General features: G+C 31.6%; 1 protein-coding gene across 23 annotated transcripts in view; it reads left to right on the top strand.

The window, feature by feature from the left end:
* The window catches only part of LOC129809648 (amyloid-beta-like protein), a 57,753-nt gene that overhangs the window by 4,397 nt on the left and 30,053 nt on the right, over window positions 1-23,303 (top strand). For all 23 annotated transcript variants that reach the window (XM_055859645.1, XM_055859634.1, XM_055859629.1 and 20 more), the window contains exon 2: window positions 11,588-11,758. In XM_055859645.1, coding sequence (XP_055715620.1) covers window positions 11,588-11,758 — 171 coding nt within the window. The remainder of the gene's footprint in view (window positions 1-11,587; window positions 11,759-23,303) is intronic.

Here is a 23,303-nt window from a genome sequence, read left to right as displayed (position 1 = left end):
AAGAAAGAAGAAAAAAAAGAATGTGTGTCTGGTGTCGAAAGTCTGCTCCATCTCCAAAGAACTGGCCACGAAAGGAGGAAAAGAAAAGAAACAAGAGAGAGAGAACCTGAATCAATAAATTTGTATCATGTTTTATAATTCTCATACGATATTTTCATGCTGACAGTATTGTATGTGTGAGTGGGATTTCAATTTAATACGAGCATAGGAAACATTATTTATCCAACTCTTTCTATTTTATTTTCACCGTCTTTCTCTCTCTCTCTGGGCTTTATTCGCCAACATAACATAATATATTGAAACATATAAGTTTTTGGTATAAAACCAGATGAAAGTCACATATTGATTTTTCAATATTCTCTCAACATCACTCCCAACATGCACATACATTGTGTGCTATATTTATAGGAGGGGAAAAACATTATATTTACCTCCTCCTATTCGCCATGTACTCCTTCTTCTCCATCACAAACTTGTGCCACCAAGAGAAATTCTTACGAGTGTTTCCACTCCAAAGTTGTAATGTGGGTATGAATTTCTAGAATTTCATACAATCCTCGCACAATCCCCAAAAATTTCCAACCCTCTACACACAAATTTTCCAACTGATAAGAAATTGAGAGAGAGCCCAGAGAGAAAATGCCCTTTTCCAAGAGGCTCCGGTATTCGTTCCTCCATTGAACAATCAAACGTGGAAAATTCCCTTAGAGCTTTATCTTGTGATTTATGATTTTTCACATTAAAACTTTTCCCAAGAGTTTTCTCTCCATTTGCAAACAATAATTGGATGTGTTCTTCGTGGTTGGGATGCTACATAAACTCTCATGTGGGAAATGGGAATTCTTTGGGAAAAGTCATGCACAATGTGACTTTTTCTTCAAATTAATCATTTTCCTCAGTTCTGTGGGATGGTATCCTGCAGGGGAAGTTTTTGAAAAATTGTCATTGAAATAGACAGTGTTTGTTAAGCATACTTTACGTCTAGTGAAACGTTCAAATGGTGAAAATTGTGGGCAATTTTTGAAATCCGGAAATAGAAAGATTTTCCAATTGAATAACCTCGAAAATTGGATTCAATATTTTGGTCAGAATTTTTATTAAATTTTGTAAATAAAAATTAAATGCAATTTAAATTTCTATTTATGTATTACACAGGGCAGAGTGCTCTCCCTTCGAACGTTCATGCCTTCGAATTATGTGCATTTTCTTTTATTTTTCATGAGAGACTTACACATTTTTATTAAATATTATTTAGCTTATTATCAATTATTGATAATTATGTGTAACTCTCTTACGGTGCTACCGCACTTGGATTTTCACAATTTAAATTTAAATTCAATTGAGCCAATTAAGCATTCTAATGACTATGTCACATATAAGATTAATATTAAGAATAATACTTTCTGAACTGCGAGAATGGCAAAAAAAGATAGCAATTGTTTTATCTTGCTTCTCTCTCACATTTCCCCTCTGCGTACGAAGTTGGCAGCACTACATAGCTCGAAAACTGACCGAATCACAGTTGGCACGCATGGAAAATTGTTCGTGTGCCTGTAATACGATTCAGAAAGCAATTAATACGAACAGTAATATCTTACTCATCGTATTAATCCACTAGAGTGTACTCTTTCTAACACACGTGATATTCCATTTGAAATTGTGCATATATATACCTCTCTCTCCGGCTTTTCTTAATATTAATATTAATCTTATATGTGACACCACGGTAAGATTTCTAGAATTTACTTGAAAATTCTCACAGCCATGACACATTTTGCAAGAAATTTGCTCAATTTTAAATAGTGCCGCGAGATTTTTGATGATGAATGACTCCGGAAAATGCGTGATAGTACTTAAAATGTCTTATAAGTCACTTATCTGTTATTCAGAAGGATCCCCAAAGCCAGAAGAAAGATTTGTAGGGAAAGGGCTGATGAAGCGACTTTCATGCATCTTGTTGAAAATCTGTGTGAAGTCATATAAACAGGAGATTTCTTGTCACAATAATGGCTTTGGAGGAAATTATCAAATAACTCCCGATGCTGATGCTTCACTCGCGTTTATCACTAAATTACTGTACTTATCTTATTTTTTGGCCACAAATAATAATTAATTATGGGTAAAGAAATTTAATAAGAACAATTTAGTTCAAAAGACTACTTGTTCAACTGCAATAAAATTGAAATTAATGAGCAATTTTATCATTTTGATTTGGTGAATTCAAATTTAATTGAGCAACCACATTTATGCTATTTTAGCATGTTTATACAAATTTTGGTGCATAAACATTCGAAGGGAGAGAACTTTCCCATAGTGCTCTTGAGCTAGTGCTTTTGAAAGTAAAAGATTCTTTGATACAGGTTTTCAAAGAATACATTGTATAATAACGGCCACCGCCGTTTTAATTTTAGTGACTATTCTCCAGTGTAAAACATTTAGAGTAAAACTTTCAGGAAACGACATCAGATCATTCAAAAGGAAATCGTTATTTCATGCTTTAGAATAGCAAAATATTTTGGAAAATGGGATTAAAAATTTTGAAACATCTCGAAAAGTGAAGGATGGTGAACTTCTAATGAATTTTGTAATATTTGCTGAGTTAAATAGAATATTTTACTTATCATCGGTTGTCTCGTCCATTGTTGTATCCGCATTTCTTTTCAACAACTGATGCAAGAAACGATATTTGTAAAGTCTTTTACACCAAATGCAGTTACGACAATTGTCTTAATCGACCGAGGATATACTAAGCCCTAGGGGAGGATATTATGAGAGTAATGTGCACATTATTTCCTTGTGATACTTTTCCAGCACTGATTAAACTCACTGAACGTCATTCTGAACATATCGCACTTTTGTGATTTGAGTGGCACTTTAAGTATCTTAGTTTTTTGAGATAGAAGATCTCAAATAATTAATTTTTCCTATTTTAATACTCTCTCTGTCCCGAAATAAGTCGTACGTTTGCTAGTACATTTTATATGAAAGAATGTACGACTTATTTCGGGACAGAGGGAGTAATTAAGTAAAACTTTTTACAGTTTTTACAAGTATCGTATAAAATTGACATTCAATGAACAAGTGGTAAAGCACTAGTTCTAGGGTAACGTGTAGTATTTCTGGACAAGGTGCTTTTCGGGACATAATATGGGTATTTTGGGACACATCAAAAATGCTATAAATATTTGTTTTCTAATTATTTTTAAGTTCTAAATAAACGAAATAAGCAAAAAAAAAAACAACGAAGAGGTACTCTTGAATGTAAAATCTCGTACTTCTTCGAGGTTTTTTTTCACTTTGACAATCTGAAATAGTGAGAAAATTTAAATATGCAAAAATGAAACTGTATTTTCAATCTTAAAATAATTGAAAACATCACTTACAGTTAAATTTCTACAAACATTAACTTCTCAAATATATAAACGACGGTATAGGGTAAAGTGATATAATTTGGAATTAGTGTTACAAGTTGGACAATTCGCCGGTACAAGTTGGACATGGCTTTTTTTTTCTTGATAAATACAGTACAAAATTTGTTTTTAAGCACAAGGAACCAAATTATAAAACTAAAGCATTAAAAATATACAAATAAAAATGAAGTTCTAAATTTATCAAGACAAAAAGCCCTGTCCAAATTGTACCATTGTCCAACTTGTACCACTTTATCCTAATTCAAATGCAAAATTTGAAGTTATGTGAAAAAAGTCTTAAATTGAGTCTGAATTAGAATCATTTTTCTCTGGTGTTTCCTCAATATTATTGATATTATATTAACTTCATCTTTAAATTCAATTTCTTTGACTACCAAGATAAATTGTATTATTATTTTTCTTAATTTAGGGTTAGTGCACTTTACATGAATTTCGTAACGATTTTGAAAATATTGTTCAAATTTAAGGAGTGAGAAATGTCATATTATATCCCCTAAGTCCTCATACTTAAGGAACTCGATTATATACACAACTGCAAATAAGTTTAGAAGAATCGGAAATTACGGAAAATTTTCAGAACGAACTTATTGGTCTAACATCAGATTCCGAAAGTGTACATAATTCTCTATTTATTTCTGTAATAATTGAAGAATTGAAAAATCTTCAAAATGCCACTCAAATAGAGGAAGTGCGATATGATTAATCGATTTTTCCACCTACATAATTTCCATCTTAATCCCGGAGACCTATTTTCTGAATCTTGTAGTTTCACGGTCTTTGTCCTTCTGTCCGTTAGGCCGTTATCAGACCAAGGCCAAGAGGCTAAACAGTTATAGACAGAGACTTGGGAACTTTGGGGACTCATCCCCCTGTCATAAGACGATCGAATGACCAATCAATATAAAATTCACTTTTGGCCACTCTAAGATTTATTTATTTTCGATTTTGTTGTATTAATTGCTAAGACGGATATTTCGTCTATAATATGAAAATAACCTAGAACAATTCCTATTAACGGTTTTTCAAGGTTAAAACTTAAAAAGGCTCTTGATAGCGCACTTATCAATCGAGTGGGTCATGTTTGGACCGTTGGGAAGGTCTTGAAATTTCTAACAAGATTGAAGCGGTTCCACTCGGTTACGAACCATTTAAAGACCTATAAGTAATTTTTTCCCCAATTACAATTGTATTTTTCCAGAGCTGTTTTAGACTACCTATTGAGTTATTTAGTCTAAATGAGTTGTGAACTGGTAAATGGTTAATACAGTTTTTAATTCATAATGAATTGAATCCGAGCGTCACATGGCCACATAAGGGCCTTTACACATTAGGAGTAATTTTTGTCAAAAATAGCTTTTTTGAAGGAAATTGTTTGCGCTTCTGTAGATCGAAGCGTTAAAATTCAGTCAAAAATGCATTTTTTGAGGTGTGTAGAATCCATAACAGTATTTGATAGTAATTTATTGTATTTGATAGTATTTCCTACACATGCATAGGGAATTTGCTTCAATATGGACATCAATTTCTCTAGTACAGGCCATTATGCCTTATAACAATAAATAACAGGGAAGAAGTATTTTACGTCTATCGACGTCTTAACGTTGATTATCAACTTTCTCCGGTGTCAAACTATGGATTGGTTTAAGCTATGGATGGCACAGTACAATATAGTCAAAAAATCGATAAACTTTTTTGAAAATTATGCAGAATTGACAAAATTTTATAGAAATGTTTTTTATAGTTAGCTGATTTTCACTATTGTTCGTCATAAAATTAATAGAATATATTAGTTGTTACAGCACGGAACTTTGGGGATTTTAATAAAATTGTACATGAAAACTTTTAGTAATTTGTTTTAGTGGTTTTTGTGTTGGTTGGGTTCAATGTTTATTATGTTGACAACAAAATTTATTCTTTAAAATTGTAATATAGAAGTAAAATTATTTTCATTAGTTTATCTGAGTTAAACGATATAACTCTGTGTCTGTGTACGAATTTCCATTTTTAGAAAGAAGAATTAGGGAAGATCCAGATAAATGTTTCAATGAGTAGGAATAAAAGTGTTTTTACTGAATGAATACACCTGGTTAAAATGAAAGGGTCACCCAGGATTATTTGAAAGGATCACTGTTTTGACACCTATTTTACTCCGGAATAAACGAATAAAAACAATGAAAAAGTCAGTTTTGGTGTTCGCTACGATGAGAGATATATGATACACTGTGAGAGAAATCCGAGAAAGTTAAAATAACATTCCGGAAATGTTAATTTTACCCTGCAGTATTGATCCAAAATCGGTCTAAATATTACCCTTTTCAGTTGTATTGGGGGTTAAAGTTACCCTTTTTCATGTTAATTTTACCCTTAAAAAGGTGTAAAATTAACATTAAAAAATGTTGATATATTTTTACACCTAAAAAGTGTTAAAGTTATGAGGAAAAAAAGTTAATCGCACCCTCTTTTTTCTCAGTGTTTGAGTAATAAATTTACTATAAAACATAAATAATCGTGATAAAGGTGCATACAAAATTTCAAGAGATATGAGTGAAGTTTTCAAATGATCATTTTATCATCCATTTTTTCTGAAAACGATCAATTTGACCTTTTTGATTTTACTAGTGTACTCATTCACTGACAAAAAACCGGGGGTGCGATTAACTTTTTCCTCATAAATTTAACACTTTTTAGGTGTAAAAATGTATCAACATTTTTTAATGTTAATTTTACACCTTTTAAGGGTAAAATTAACATGAAAAAGGGTAACTTTAACCCCCAATACACCTAAAAAGCACAATATTTGCACCGATTTCGGATTAATACTGCAGGGTAAAATAAACATTTTCGGAATGTTATTTTAACTTTTTCGGATTTCTCTCAGTGTTTACTTTATATTACCTATATTACTTCTAAAGAAAACTGTCTCACTCTCTACTTCAACTCCTGGCTAATTTTGTCTCGGAGGTGGTGGTTAATATTCTGAAAAACTAAAAAAAAAAAACGTTCTAGGAAACATGCTCCTTTTCATCCTTTTGTTTAATATTTTTCTGCTTCATAAGGAAATTGAATCAACAATCGAACACACACCTAAGAGAAAACTTTTTCAAGGAAAGAAGAAAGAAGATAAAGCAATAAAATATTTCACATTGCAATTTATTTTATTATTTCAATTCCTTTTGAAGTTTATTGAAAGAAAATGTGTGAGTATTTTTTTTCAATTTTAGATTATTTAGAGCTATATACAGACAGAATTTTAAATAAAAGTAATTTATTGAATTTTATTTAAGAAATTAAATTTGAAAACTTATCCTTATAGAAAAAGGTGGATTAATGAAAAATAACTCTTGCATTTTATTAAATACATTTAATAAATTTCAATGCTTTGGCGAAATGTGTCAACAAGTGTTCTTACTTACTCACTTGAGATGGCTGAACGTCCCTTTAAGGGACCGGGACCTCTCGCAATAACCTCCTCCAGTCGTGGAGGCTCTCCGTCAGTACGCTCCAGAAACGTAGCATAGGTCGCTGTCGAAAAGTCCGTCCTATCGGAGGCTCCTTGCGAGTTTTCGTAACAATCTTGCTTTTACGGGAAGGGGTTGTTAGCCCACAAACAGAAGAAAGAAGCTGTATATGCGTGATATTGTTTCCTAACACGACCTTCGCATGTTTTCGCAGAAAATCTCATCGACAGTATCGCAAGTCCTGACTATTTTGGACAAAATAATTTCCCCCAGATATGGAGGAAGGATTGCCTTGATCTGAGACTACATTGAAAACGTAATTTTTTTCACATCTTTCTTATGGATGCTGTACCTAGTCATAAATTAATTTATATTCACAATTTTTTGGCTATTTAAATTACATTACGTATAAAGTTACGCTTGCTTTAGAAATATGCGAGAAATAGCGCTTTCATAGCCCTAGCTCTCCCTAACTTCGAAGGAATTTGATGAGCTTTTTCGTATATTCGGGCCTTATTTACTAAACAGCTAAAAAAGCGACGAAAATTAGGTAGTGCACTATATTTACACAATTTAATAATTAATAAGGAACTGTTGGGAAATTTGTAGTGGATAAAATACAGAAATGATTGCAAGAAAGTATTATCCGATGAAAATTTAATGAACAAATTTTGCTCATTTATTTGCTTAATTCTCATTTCATTAATTTGCCAATTAATGACCAATCATTTCAATTTTATGGTATTTTAAACTAATTTTTGCGACCTAATTCCACCTCTTTATTATTATATAGGGGATACTGTGGCCCAATTAGCCACAGATAGTTAATATTAGTGAGATAGTGAGATGTTATAGTTTTTCCTAGAAAAAAAAAATTAGCAAACTATTATTTATTCAGAGTAATTAACTCTCTCTTTATTCATTGAAATATTTATTAGTATGATTTTAACATTTTTTTAAAATAATAGGCATAGAAAATTTCATTTGCTGCACAGTAAAAATGTGTAAAATTTTAAAACTATAAAATTATAAATTTATTTCTTTAAATTCTTGCCAAAAAATTGCATATTATTTCTAAACACATAATTAGAAATAATTAATGTGAATCACATTTAAAGTTTTTAATGTGAAATTGTGTACACAGAAAAAAATATTTTGTAAAAATGTTCGTAAATACAAACATTTTTTTTTTGTGTGTTGACGAACATTTACGAATAATTGTTTGTAAAAGTACAAAAAATGCTCGTCAAGTGATAATCTTACGAACAATGTTTGTGAAAAAAGTACAAACTTTTATGAACTTGTTTGTGGGTTATACGATTCACGAGCATTTTGTAACTCCCCCATAGGAATTCACAAACATTTACGAAAATTTTTACAAAATATTTTTTTCTGTGTAGTGTGATATCAGGGTAAGATTTTAACAAAACATATAAATTATTCTTTTCTCTTACTTTTATTTATAAAATTGACAGAGGGTTAATAAGGGGAATGAACAGGTTTTTGACCTGAACCAGATTGATTAGGTGTTTTTATTAATTTATATCGTATTTTGAAACAAATATCTCGTTAAACGAATAAATGGATCTTGTTAAAAATTTATCAAAAAGATGTTATTTACTAATTTGACAAAAGTTTTTCACTCATTTGACACGGAAAAACATTGTTTGACAAACTTTTAACAAATTCCAGTTGTCCGCCGATTGGACGAAACTTTTCCCTATTAATGTATGGAAAAACATTGTTTTTACAAACATTTCTTGTTAATTTGACAAGACATTTTTTCAGAGTAGCTGCTAAGATTGTTTTACTGGAGAACCGACGACGGTTCTTTAATTTTAACCTTTTAATTTTAGTATCAAATTTTCTATAACACAAAAAAATTGCAAGATTCTTGGTAAACGTTTATGAATTCGTAATGGGGACTTACGAAGTGCTCATAAATTGTGTAACTCATAAAAAGATCGCAAAAGTTTGTACTTTTTCACAAACACTTGACACGATCCCGAATTGAATTAAATTGAATTGAATTGAATTGATTCCTTGAGAATTTTTGTTCTCTTACAAACATTTGCTCGTACGTTTTTGTTTGCCTGACAAAATTTTACGAACAAATTATAAAATTGTAAGAACACTTTTTTGAGTGTTTACGAATATTTGCGAACTAACGAGAAAGTACAAACTTTTACGAACTTGTTTGTGGGTTATAAAGTGCCGCTCAATAATTTAAAGACACCCATTTTTTTCATTTTTTTCTCAACAAATTTAAATTAATAACCTTTAAAACAAGTATAAATTATAACTAGCGCCATCTGACAACCCATACCTAATTTGATTTTACGTTTTTTTGACAGTTGGTAGCACTGTAGCCAGTTTGGATACTCATATCCAAAATCATCAAAAACAGATACTAACTTTCAATTGAGTATTTTGTTTATACTAATTACACAAATTGTGCAGTTCCAAAAAAATAATAACGAAAACGTATTTTAGCAACATACATTTGCTTGTTTTTATACAAAATAATAATAAAAACAGTTATTATAGGGCAAAGAATAGTTAAATAAAAAACTAAGAATAAAAATAAGAATTAGATATGGGTTTTGTCAGATGGCGCTAGTTGTCATTTATACTTGTTTTAAAGGTTATTAATTTAAATTTGGTGAGAAAACATGAAAAAATGAGTGTCTTTAAATTATTGAGTGGCACTGTAGAATTTACGAGCATTTCATAAGTTTGCAGTAGGAATTCACAGACTTTTACAAACAATTCCATGAAATCTTTTTCTCTATGAAGACAAATAATGCCCGGGTTTTCGATCTGGATAATTTTTATTCTACTATTTTTTACAATATGACTCCAATAGTGTCACCGTCAACACGTTTCATCGTTGTAGTTAATTAGTTCAATCATTTAAAGTTATCATCGGTTATAATTTAACAAAAGTAGTTAAAAGTTTGACATTAGGGGAAAGTACTCTCCCTTCGAAGGTTCATGCATTCGAATAAAGTGACTTTTCCTTTATTTTTTCTAATATACTTACACATTTCTATTAAATATTAGTTGACTTATCATCAATTATTGATAACTACGTGATAATTATGTATAAATTTCTCAGGAAAAATAAAAGAAATTCACATAATTCGAAGGCATGAACGTTCAAAGGGAGAGTAATTTTCCCTATTTGTCAAAGAATTTTACGTATATTTTCAATGATGTTTTAAATTTTAAGGAGTTGACACAATAGGAATCGTACAGTATTTACTTTAAAGCGCTTTTTGAGAAATTTTGAGTTACTAAATCAGTAAAGTCTAGAACATTATTACTGATCATTTTGACCTTTTGGAAAAGATTAAATTGATTACTTATGAAAATTTCATTATGATAATTTACTAAACAGAAAATGTCCATTCTATTTAAAATTTATTTTCAAACAATTCTATAAATTTCTTGAGAGTCGAATTTAATATAAGAGCTAAAAACTGAGAAGTTTCAGTTCAAAACAATAAAGAGAGCTTTTTTAAAGCTCTTCTACATAAAGTTATGGCTAGAATTGTACCTTTATACCTTGAATAAGCAGTATGAGTATATAGAATACGTTTCAGCATTATTTAATTGATACAAACATGAACTTTACCCAATTTTCTATTGTTAAAAAAAAAACCGACACAAAGACCAACTTTCTTCAGCTTTCTTTATTAAGTACATATTAAGTATTATATGGTACATATCTAAAGTTTTTTGTCAGAGGCTTTCCATCAGCTTTCAAACAAAACTTTGTGAGACTTATGTCATCTCCGTTGACAATTTAATTAAATTTTGATGAATTGTGAACAACAAAGCGACTTGTGCTGTAAATTAGAGAAATTAAAAAATCATTTATATCCACTGATGTGGAAGATTTTCCAAAAGCTGCTGAGGCACTGTATCAATTGATTATCTCCAAATTGGGCTTCAGTTTTAATTAAAATCTCATCGAGACCCTCTGCCAAATAAATGTACAGACACGACTGAAGGATTAATTAATTAATTTATGCGTAGGAGCTTGATCTATCATGGATTCATGTAAATTATTCCATCTGGTAAATATATAGTGCATTATTTGCGCTTGGACCCTGAGAAAAAAAATAGTGCAGTTTGAGCCAGGAAATCCTTGGGAAAACAGTTTTTTTTTCTGGACATGAGGATTTTGCACATTTTGTTTGTGCTCCAGTTTCGAGGCTTGTACGTCCAAATATGTCGCACAGGACTCAATTGAAAATTGCATGAGAATTTTTTTTTTGTTAAGTCTTTTTGGTAACCCGGGAAATAAAAATAAATCAATTTTAAAACAGGGGATTTTAATTTAAATCCCATCTCTATTTAATGCATCGTTGCTCATTGCTGTAGAGATAATGCAGCAGCTATTTTTTTCCACTGTATTTTTCACATGTCATGTGGAAAAAATCCCATTGGTATTCACAACAGAACATTGAGGGATTTTCCTATCCTCACACTTAAAACATTCTGCCATTGTCCTGGACCCGGAAAAACACCAATAAATCACTCGATGAACGTAAAAAAGAACGTTGGTGGAAGAGGAGAAGTAGATAAGGGAGAGCCAAATGAAAATTGTATGGGAGAAAATGCCTCAAGTGGTGTTTGCCAGCCAATTGAAAGAATTATTGTGACTAATTGGTCGTGTCTTTTCTGCTGAAGGCTGCATCTCCACGATGGGAGCCCCAGATTGCTGTACTCTGCGAAGCAGGTCAAATCTACCACCCACAGTATCTCTCCGAGGAGGGCAAATGGATGTCCGACCTGAAGATTAAAGTGCCCAGCTCATCCTGCTTGAGGGACAAAATCGATTTACTCGATCACTGCAAGAAGGTTAGTACTGTTCTCATTTCTTTTTTATCTACAACGACTGGTCTACAAATAGATAAATGTGGTACTGGTCTAATTGCTGCCCTGGAGTTGACACAATTGCATTTTTTTTCATAAATACAGTTGATGGAATAATAACACTGAGCATATAAATTTTATGTATGGATATCATATTAAGTATCAATGAAAATGTCCCGCAGAAATTGAATTTCGCAATGAATTTTCCCGAAATTCAATTATATAGCTTACAGTTGATGGAAATTGGAAATGAATTCATAAATTTTTAAAATCCTTTCAAAAATAAAAATATAGACATTTCTCTGATTTATTTGCTATTCAAAAATGTTTTTTCCGTATGAGGGAAATTCAAAAGATTTTTTTTGGATTAGGCAAAATTAAGAGAAAAATTTCACATCAGTATAATTGAATTCCCGTGATTAATACAAAGCGTATCGAAATTTATTCGTTTCGTACGGGAGGTTAATAAATAAGGATTGTGAATAAACTTTGAGTGGCAAATCGGCTAATTGGTGCCGATCAGTCTTCAAAATCGTCTGATCCTGGTTTCAAACTATTGCAGCGATATTAGTCTCCCAGGGTACTTTTGCAAAGTTAAATTGCATGGGTTTTACGAAATTCTCAAAAAAAAAAAAAATGGATGGATTCTACAGACCCCTTAAAAAAAATTATGGATTTTCCGGATTCCCTGAAAAGTTATGGGTTCGCCGGCTTCTCCGAAAAATTGTATGGACCTCCGAGTTTCCTGAGAAAACGTGGATTAGCGGGTTCTCTGAAAAGGTATGGGTTCCCCGGGTTTCCTGAAAAATTGCACAGTTCTCTGGGCTTCCTACGTAGATGACCGGGGTCTCTGAAACATTTCAGGTTAAGCGGTTTCCCCAACAAATTGTGTGTACCTTCGGATTCCCTGAGAAAACATGTATTACAAGGTTCCCCGACAAATTGTATGAGCCTCCGGTAAGCATTTGGCAAGTAAATTTTTTTATATGGAGCTATTTGAAGCCAATTCCTAAATTGATCTTGGGCTCAGCTCACAGTGCGCCGAGGAAAAAAATTATTTAAACAAAAATTTAGTATATTTTTCCCTCCATACGGAAAGGTATCTTATAATACGGAAATACTTCTCACTTTTTTGTTATTTAGTGTAACGCTCGGGAGTGCAAAAAAAATTCCCATATAAATTTAAATCGAAGTATAAGAAAGTGGCTTCAAATTTCAGGCAACTTGCCAGGGGCGTGGCCTCCGGTTTTCCTGAGAATATATGGATTACCGGGTTTTCTGAGAAAATACGGATTACCAGGGGTGACATGATAACTTCTTTTCGATAATATCGACTGTCGATTCTGAAAAATTGGAATGATAGCTGTACTTTTTGTAGCTAAAATAAAATTAGCGACAGTCACGTTTTTTTTTAAAATGTGGTACAATAAATGGTCTAATAATATTCCACAAACTGGTTATTCACTAAATCTAGCAGATACCAATTTAGCGATACTATGGAAAAGTTATTATCAAACCACAAGTTCCCTGAAAAATTGCGAGTTCTCCGGATTCCCCGATAAATTGTATGAGCCCCCGGGTTTCTTGAGAAAACGTGGATTACCGGGATGCCTGAAAATTATATGGTTCTCCGGGTTTCCTGAGAAAATGTAGATCACTCCGGGCTCCCTGAAAAGATACATATTCCCCGGGTTTCCTGAAAAATTGCAGGATAACCGGATTTCTCGACAGATTGTATGAACCTCCGGGTTTCCTGGGAAAATGTGGATTAACGAGTTTCCCGGAAAATGTATGGATTCCTTGAGTTTCTTGAAAATTCTATGACTTCTTCGAATTTTCTGAAAAAATGTATGGGTTTTTGCGTTGCCTTTGAGTTCCCCGGGTCCTGCTATGCTTTACGGCCTCATTAACTCGAGTTGCCTCATGTTACCTTTTAAATTTGATGAAATTTTCGGGTGACGTTTAAAATCCTGAAAGCTGAAATACCGAAAACCGAAATCATGGATAATTTTACTTTCGCTATTTTATTCTCGCTTACTGGAGACGAAAGTAATTTTTGTGTTTTGTAAAACTATTCTATACATTGTCCTCCATATAATTTCGATTCTAAAAATGTTGTCCTTTCGGGATTTTGGGTTTCGGAATTTTAGCTACCACCGCTAAAATTCATCATTTAATATTGAAATTTTGGAGCAATATTGAAGTCATCAGAAGAATCTTGAAATTCCCAAGATATCTAAATCGATTCCAACCAGTGAACATCAGTAATGAATCGCTTAAGGACATCGAAAATTTTATTGAATAACTTCAGTGCCAGGGGTGCTAGGTCTGTTTTCTAGCTAATAATATGCTTCGGTTTTAATCGATATTTTGGGATGTGGATCTACTTTGAGTTATTAGGCTACATTGATTATACAATTTTGTCATATTTCTAAAAGAAACTACTGGGTTTACGGGTTTAACGTATGTAATTTAGTTCTTGAAAACAATTGTGGAACCAAATCAAATAGTAAGGCACAGATTTCTTTAGAAATATGTGAAAAATCGTGTGTCCATGTAGTTCCAAACAGCTCAAAGTAGCCTCACGTCCCCCTGCTTCAGATGGGAATAGCACGATTTTAATAAATTATATTAAAACTTCAACTAACTTCAGCAAAACTTTAAGAAAAAAGTTCGTAAGGTTTTTCCTGATTAGTATTGGTGGACCGTATTTCCTGACTCAAACACCCCGCCTTCCGTTGGTCCCAACTCGTTGATCACCGTCACCCCCAACTCGAGGGGGTGGTGATATGGTGTATTTGGCATAATATCCACATATTGCCAAACACTATATACCTTCAGGCTGAGCACGAACAAAACACTCCCCGAGGAGAATAACAAATGGTGCGTAGATGCGCAGAGGTGGGCGATTTTCACTCCTTCGTCACGTGACCCGGAGTCATTTAGACGGTTGGGGACATGACTGTAAAGGGGGTAAAATATAAATGTACAAATTCACCCCGTGAGAGCCATAATGAGTGGGGGAGTCAATGAATAATGTACGACTGAATTTTTTATCCAGCCACGTCAAAAAAAAACACGAAAATATTCACGATTCGGATGAAAAAAAAAATCCCTCAACGAATATGCTGAGATTATGAAAAAGAGCTTTCGTGGGATTTTAATTGAATTATTGATTCACCTTTCAGCGGAAAATTTGCCGAAACAACGCGAAAGTTTGTGGTAGATCTCGCAGAGATTAACGGAAGATGAGCAGAGAAGAAATTAGAACAACAAAATTAAAGGATTGGAATTTTGTAATCTTTAATAATCCCTTGTGTTTGTGGATTACTGTAGAAATTTTTGGAGAGGAACTTTATTAAAAAAGAATCAGAGTAACTGCTTGCTAAAGAGCGCCACACAAAATGCATACAAATGTTTTTTAATGACTTTAAGCTAGGTGTTTTAAGATATCCTACAGAGGGACATATCAAGGGCTCTGAAGTCTGCACATTGTGAGAAATTTCGCAATTAGATTAATTTTACTTCTTGAATTAGAAATATTACATTGTACAAAAATTTTAGGCACTATAACAATTACATTTGATCTGTGAAAAAAAGTCTAAATTGTCAGAAAAATATTTTTTTTAATTATTAATTTTTTTTAAATAATTTTAATTAATAATGGACATAAAATTGGTGGGATTCAAATTCCCAACTGTGACAGCCAGATGTATCACCGTCCAAGAGCTGTATGCTATCAATAACCGAATAAACTTTTATTTTTTGAATTCCAATAAAATATATTTTTGACTTAACAATTCAATAAAATTTTTACAACCACTAATCTCTATTTTTAATAATTAAATTTGTTTTTATTGTTCAAATCAAAATAATAAATAATTATCCAAAAACTCGGAAGCACGCGAAATAATTAAATTGAAACTTTCTGCATTGTATATTAGCTATTTTTGAAATAAACCTGGAACAAATACAAACTGTCTATTGAAAATTTTAAATAAACAATAAAATATTCTGATTTAGGACCAAATTAAAATAATTTTAAAATATAAAATTGAATAAAATTTGATTATAAAATAAACTTTAGACTCCAAATGAAATATAACAGATAATGCTATCCATAACAGAGAGTATGGTAAACGATTATTGCTTTTAGTATAAACAATTTTATCTTTCATGAAATAGCTTCAATTCAAAGCTTATGATTACCTGCTATACATAAAGTGATTCTGCATTTTTAAAGGTTATTCTATATATTTTGTCCTGTATTTACCAAAGAAATCAATTTAATAAACAGCTTGTAACCGAAATTACTTATTTATTTATAAATCAATTTATTTGGGGTTTTCTGTGACGTTAGAAGTATCTTATTTATCGAATATTTCTATTTGGAGGAAACCCAGTGCCTTATTCTAGAAGCTCATGATAAAATAAGATATTATCTGCATTTTCGAGGTACGAAAAGCAAGTGCAGTGATGTTTATGAAGAGGTATCATAAGCAAACCTGAAATCAAATTCAAGAGCGTAACCAGGCTTATCTGATTTCTGGACAAATGCGGACGATCTGATAAAATCCAGAAATTTAACCAGGGATGAATAATACACTAAATATCTCCTATGTAATACTATTACCCCTTAATCAAATCCTAAATATTTTTATCAGATTGTGCTCATGAATTTAACAGAATGCCCGAGTCGATATAATAGTGTGATGTGATTTATAAATAAATTATTTGATTTAATTGATACATATTTCTAGAAAAAGTCTATGAATCAAATTTATTAAATAAAATATAGAAAAAGGGTAGTAAAACGTTTAGAAAAGGCTCTGCGTAAATATTGGTCTTCCTACAATCTTTGGATGCATATCAGTTTAACATCAATTTAAATTAATCCACAAATTATTAAAAAAAACAACTATCCCAAAATTAAGAATTGATCAAGAAGGGGTTAATTTATTTATTTTTTTACTTTTGGCCTTGAATAAATTCAAGATGCAAGTCAAGATGTGATTTCTGTGGTGAATGGAGTAAAAGGGACGAAATATTCAGGTGGACTACCTCTAAAACCGGAGGCAGCCAAAATACCGAAAGCCAAAATCTCGAACGCCAAAATTCCGAAAGTCAAAATCCCGAATGTTCAAAATCCTCAAAGGGTTGAAATTATATGGAAGATAATGTGCAGAATAATTTCCAAAGCACAGAAAATTTCCCTTTGGCTTCAGCAAGCGTGGTTGAAATCGTGGGAGTAACTATGACACTTTTAACAATTCGAGATTTTGGCCCATTCAGGATTTTGGCTTTCGGGATTTTGACCGGGACCCCTTAAATATAGAAATATATGTATTACTTCTGCCCCGAAGAAAAAATCGTACGTTTAAGAGAAAAAAATTAGGATTTTAAAGGATCCCTTATTCTCAATTTATCAGAAAAAACAAATTTACCCAAATGTACTATTTTTTTGGAACATAGGGAGTAAGTATTTAATTTATATCAAAAACTCTAGAAGTAGATATAAATTTCCTAGAGTAAATGAAACGATTTTATACGGTCTTTCAAAATAATTTCGAAGTCTCGATAGAACCTATTTGCTTTTATTTGCAAGGCTTTGGGCTTATAATTAATAACTAATATTATATAATATTTAATGTTTCTCAGTTTTTTTGTTAGTATATCTAAATCTTTAAGAAAGCCAATTTTTCTCAATTATGTATTCACAGTCAATGCATTTTTAGTGACTGAAAACTGATTTAAATCATCATCATCATGTTAAATTTAGGAATAAAAATTGATTGTTAGTAAAATAGTCGATAGATCAATAGAAGAAACGAAATATTGATCGAAACCCCTCTTAATTTTTTCTTTAATTTACAATTTAAGATTTTTGTTTTATTTGTATACCAGTTGAATTTAATTTTCTCAAATTATCCTGTTTTAGCTTTGCTTTTATCCCAAAAGATTTCATTATATCAAAAGGTGCGGAGTTAAAATATTAACATTATTAGAAAATTTATAAATATTGCTTTTCGATTTGGAGCAATAAAACCAATAAAACAGAAAATTTCAATTCAATTCAATTCCAGAAATATTGAACACTTTCAGTTGTTTAATAAAAATGCTATACATATGCATTTTTAATCAGAAAATTAGAATACTCATCATTTTTTATTTAAACAATTCTGATGCTTTAGAGACAGTCAAAACGAATGCTGTTTTGGTAACTCGATTATGCAATTTGACTTTTTATACAATATTTATATTTTTCTTTAAGTTATTTCATTTTTTTAATTCGGTCGATTCCATTTTTTCAAGAATTTTGTAAAAATAAGAAAACTGTACTGTATTTCTTTTCTTTGAATCAAATTGAATTGTGAATAATTTATGTAAGTTCTGCCAGCGGAAAACTAGGATAGATTAAAAGAAATAAATTTATTAACATTATGCAGAAGAAAAGAAGATAGAACTGACGTATAAGGACTTTGAACCTTAGCCATATGGCTTAACTTTCCTAAATTCTTAGTGAAGACCTTTTGGAAGACTTTGGATTGGATATAGCATTTTGAGACCGCTATAAACGGTCTTCAGGCTTAGAAACTCTCCCCAGGTCCCAAAGGTCTGGGTTTTTCTAACCAATTAGCTATGGCAATAGTTTTCCAAGATGTATTAAGTGAATTGCCATATACAAAACTTAGCAAAAATTTTATCAAAAATATTTATTTTTGTGTAATTATAGCAATTGAGCTCTCAATGGGTCAAGTGGTAGAGCACTCGCTCTATGTTGCAAGTATCTCGGTCTCGAATTCCCTTTAGGTCACCAGGAATTTTTCTGTCGTTAGAGGTGTTCGGATTGCATCCACAAAGAAAAAAAATATTTCGGAAAATTGTTCGTAAATGTTTGTAATACAATGCTCGTGAATCGTATAATCCACTAACAAGTTCGTTAAAGTTTGTATTTTTTCACAAACATTGTTTGTAACATGATCATTTGACGAGCATTTTTTGTACTTTTACAAACATTTGTTCGTAAACACACAAAAAATGTTCGTATAATTTTGTCATTCATACGTAAATGTTCGTAAAATGTTCGCCAGGCAAACAAAAACTTATGAACAAGTGATAAAATTTTACGAACATTTTTTTTATGTTGATAAACATTTACCTTGTTCCTCGTATTTTAAATTTAAAATTGACCTTGCAATGATATAACTTAGCTCCACAAACTATTTTTGACGTTTGAGTACATCATGAAAAGACCCAATTCCATTTAAAAATAATAGAAAAACGCTTAATTTTAAAGCTGTAGGGTGGAGTAACCACTTATCGCCACTTTTAGGAAAAACTGAAATTAATTTAATTATAATTTTTTAAACCCTTATTTTTAAGTAACTTAAATTTGACACAAAGTTACTTAGATATGTTGTCTATAGATATATCAAACTAATAGTTCCTAAATTTAACGGTGGATTACTTAAAAAAATATATTTTTATTAAAAATTCAAAAATGACCACTTCTCGCCACCTACTTGAAAAGGCCCAAACTCAATTATTTTGGACAATATTATTAAAAAATATATTCAGCGTTGCTTTTTCTTCCCGATATCCTTTTTATTACTCGTATTATATGATTTTTCTTTGATTTAGCAATAGGTGGCGAGAAGTGGGTCACTGGCGAGAAGTGGTGACACCACCCTACCACCTTGCCAATACAGCTCAAGTTTGATTTTTAACTGACTAAATTTAATTTTTTATTATTTAGCGGATACTGGGGCAATAGTGTCAGCAAATGATTTTTTTCATTATGTATAAATCACAAAAAAATGTTAGTATCAGGTTTATGATTATTTTAAAGAATAGGAAAAGAGGTGCTTCTCCCCTATTTGTACAGTGCAATTTTATTTATTTTATTTAGTCAACTGATAATTTCCTTGCCAGCAGTCTTTCTGTTCAGAGAAATATCTGCAAACGACTTGAAACTTATAATGAAAAAGCAATTACCATAAAAAATAATTGCAAAAATAGTTGGGTGTACAGAATATATTGTTAGTGACTGTATGAAAATGGAAAACCAACGTTAATTCGCAAATATTGTCCGGGAATTGTTCAAGCTCCAACTTAATGCCACACACACTAAACTCACTTCATTTTCATTATCCTTTTCACTCTATGAATATCAGCACCAGTGCTTTTGGGGGTTTGTTGGGGAGGAAAAAGCCCCCACTTGGAGCCTTTGTGTTGAAATTACATTTCGAAAATTTCCCATCTATCTCATGAAATTCTCACACGACTTCACACTCAAACATTTCACACAGCTTCATACAATTCCGGGGGAAGTTTTGGGCTTTGAAAATGTATATCGGAGAAAAAAAATCACGTAGAAAATTCTACCCATTATCATGCAGAGAATTTTCCAAATTTACCAAAAAAGAGAGAGAGAAGAGATATAGATAAAAGTGCCCATGAGAGCTTTTTGTGGTTGGGAAATGGATGGCAATTGAGAGAGAGGATTTTCTCCGATGGACTATTGATGGGATAATTTGTTGGATTTAGAGGGACACATTGGGGTTGATATTTCCATTGGAGAAAAATCCACTGTATGAGAGAGAGGAAATCAATTAAATAAAGTGTTTGACTGAAGTGGCCTAATAAAATAAAGTGCATACTGAAAGTTAATCGATTCTCGGGGAAAATGCACGAAAGCAATTTATAGAAATCGTTGCTATTTCCAATTTTAATTTTCTTTCCTCACAAACTCCATTTTAGCAGAGAATGTAAGATGAAATCTTCGCAATTTTCCGCATAAAAATTGAATTACCGCTCATCTTTATTTTCCAAAATGCAATTTTCTCCTTTCAATGGCTTATTTCTCTCATGAGACTTTTTCTTCATTTCTCCCGGAAACTTTCCGTTTCAGGAAGTAAAAAAAGCTCCCGGCCAATAGAAAAAAAGCTCAAAAATACTGTGTCATTTTGCAATATTTTCTAGTGCTAAAACTTAATGAAACTTAATTATACAACAAGTATTGCAAATTATAAATTATCATACTATAAGTAATGCAACTTTTGTCCCACTTTGCTGAAAGAGATATTTTTGGTATGAAATGCGCCGTGGAAAATAGTCCCAGTATGAATATAATTTCTAAAAGTTCTTCCTGTCTCTCATGATATATTCCTGTTTTTCCCTTTGGAAAATTCTACGAGAAAATATAGTGGGATTTTATATTTTAATTTTCACTTATACATAGGGAAAATTTGAAAAGTTTCTGATGGGGAAAATATGTGTGGATTTGAGAAAGATCTATTGCTGTTTTTCTTTGAAGTGAAGATTCTATCTGATCAATTTATAAATACAATTGCATTAAAATGGAAAAAAAATCATTGCAAATGGATAAAATTATTTCTAAATGAGAATAGTTCTTTTATTGGCTATGATTATTTTTAGTGCAAATGACTATTATTCAGGAACAGGTGTAGGGGAAAGTGGGGCACCTTTGAAATTGACATTTTTCTTCTATGTTTAAGTGGAACTGAGCCATATCAAAATGTAATTTAGCTTCTCAATCTGTTTGTGCAGCTAAATTATATCATGATAAAGCTCAATTTTATTTAAAAATAGGTAAAAATTCCAATTTCAAAGGTGCCCCACTTCCCCCTAGGTTGAAAGGTCCTTAAACCTTAGCGATAACACAATGGAATAATTTCTTTACTAGTTGCATGATTTGCAACAATGTATTTATATGATATATTATTTCTGTCGAAATCTTTTCCACTAGAGTTCATATAAAAAAATCGTGAAAATTATTTTGTATAAAAATTTCATGAATTACAGAATTAAGGGGTTATGTGTGTCACGATGAATAAAAAGTGCATTTTTTAATTTCTCAACATCATTATCGTCATCATTATCATTTTCAACCGGTTATCTCTATCTGAGTCGCGAGCTTAGGACATCTAGGTTCAGGAAGGCCTTCGGGTTCGATCTTAAGGTACTCCAAAGGAAAATTCTGAATTTGGTACAGCCACCTTGCACTAAGGCTGCCCCGAGTTCGAGGTCTCCTCACAATGACTTGCATAGCTTTTCTGGGGAATCTTACTTCTCAAAATAGTAAAAAAAATATATTTAATTCAAGATCTTAAGTATATAAAAGTGCAACTTCTGACATATATATTTTTCAAAATTTTTATTTAAAAAATGGGGATCTCAATGGAGCAATAAGCAAGACCGTAGGTATTGGGCGGGTGCGGTCTCTGACTTGACTATAAAAGTTGTGAGTTCGAGTTCCTCCCCATGCTAACAAATGAATGTTTAGAAATATATATTTTGACATGGAATAGAAACGTAATAAATAAAAATGTATTCCCTCTGTCCGAAAAACTCCGGGAGCACAAAAGATGCATCTATTCCGGGGATGGTGTTCTTGAGAGGTCAACGAACGGACTTAGCAGATTCTTCTAACACGGGATACAATAGCATTGTAATATATAAATATAATTGCATTTTAATTAATATCCCGATACGTTTAATAATAATAATAATAATAAATAATAATGAATAATAGAATTTAGGGGTTATGTAGGCCGCGATAAATGATAAAATAAATCATAAGTGATGTATAAATATAAGCAATCGTTAGAGGTTTTCCAATTAATTAAGATATTCTAATTGACACACTGAGGAAGACCCATAGCAAGGGTCGAAAGCTCTGGAGAAAAATTTTGAGTTTTTTAATTGAGAAAAAGAAGCTGCTTCTGCCGAACACCGGAAGCACTGAATCTATATAATTTATATTATTTTAACTTTTTAAGGACGATTGGAACACCGGTGCCCTAAAAAAATTCCTACAACCTTCTAAAGTTACGTTTCGCTTTAAAAGGTAAAAATGAGATTTTTTCTGACCTTCAATTTTTGACGTTTTGACCCTCTCGTCCTTAAAGGGTTAATGATTTGAGATGTCCCATTTCGGGATTTTTCAGGTTAAATGATGAATTTTTTCCAAAGTCTCTTTTTTTAATCGATATTCGACAGAATTATATTCAATCCATAAGTCTTGTAATTTATTATAAATATTACCCACTTTAATTAATTCAGTAAAATAGTAGGGGAAGACTGGAGCAAAACTTGACAAAACGCATATTCATTTCTTTCACGAGCTTTGAGAAAACTTAAACTTTTTATAAATGAGCATATTCTTATAGGAAATTTACTGTTCTACAACATTGCAAAAGACTATTTTCCTCTATCTCGAAAGAAATGTGATTTTCAAATCATTTTCTAAAAGTCAATTTTGTGGAGATTCTCAAAATTTCTGGGGCAAATTTTGTCAGTCTTCGGATAATTTGTGACGTTTTACTCTCACAAACATCACAAATATCTCACAAATATCCAAAAATAGGGCTCAAAATTTCATTATTTTTTATTTTACATAATTCTTCCTCAAATCCCTTGAAACTTTGTAAGTTTAAAAAGGTTCATGAAGACTATCTATAATAAAAATTTCAAGCCTCTGTCTCTTTTATTTTAGAAAATAGTGAAT

This window comes from Phlebotomus papatasi, chromosome 1, assembly GCF_024763615.1.
Source record: "Phlebotomus papatasi isolate M1 chromosome 1, Ppap_2.1, whole genome shotgun sequence".
Lineage (NCBI taxonomy): Eukaryota > Metazoa > Arthropoda > Insecta > Diptera > Psychodidae > Phlebotomus > Phlebotomus papatasi.
Note: the sequence above shows the minus strand (reverse complement) of the source record. Positions and strands in the feature narration are given on the sequence as shown.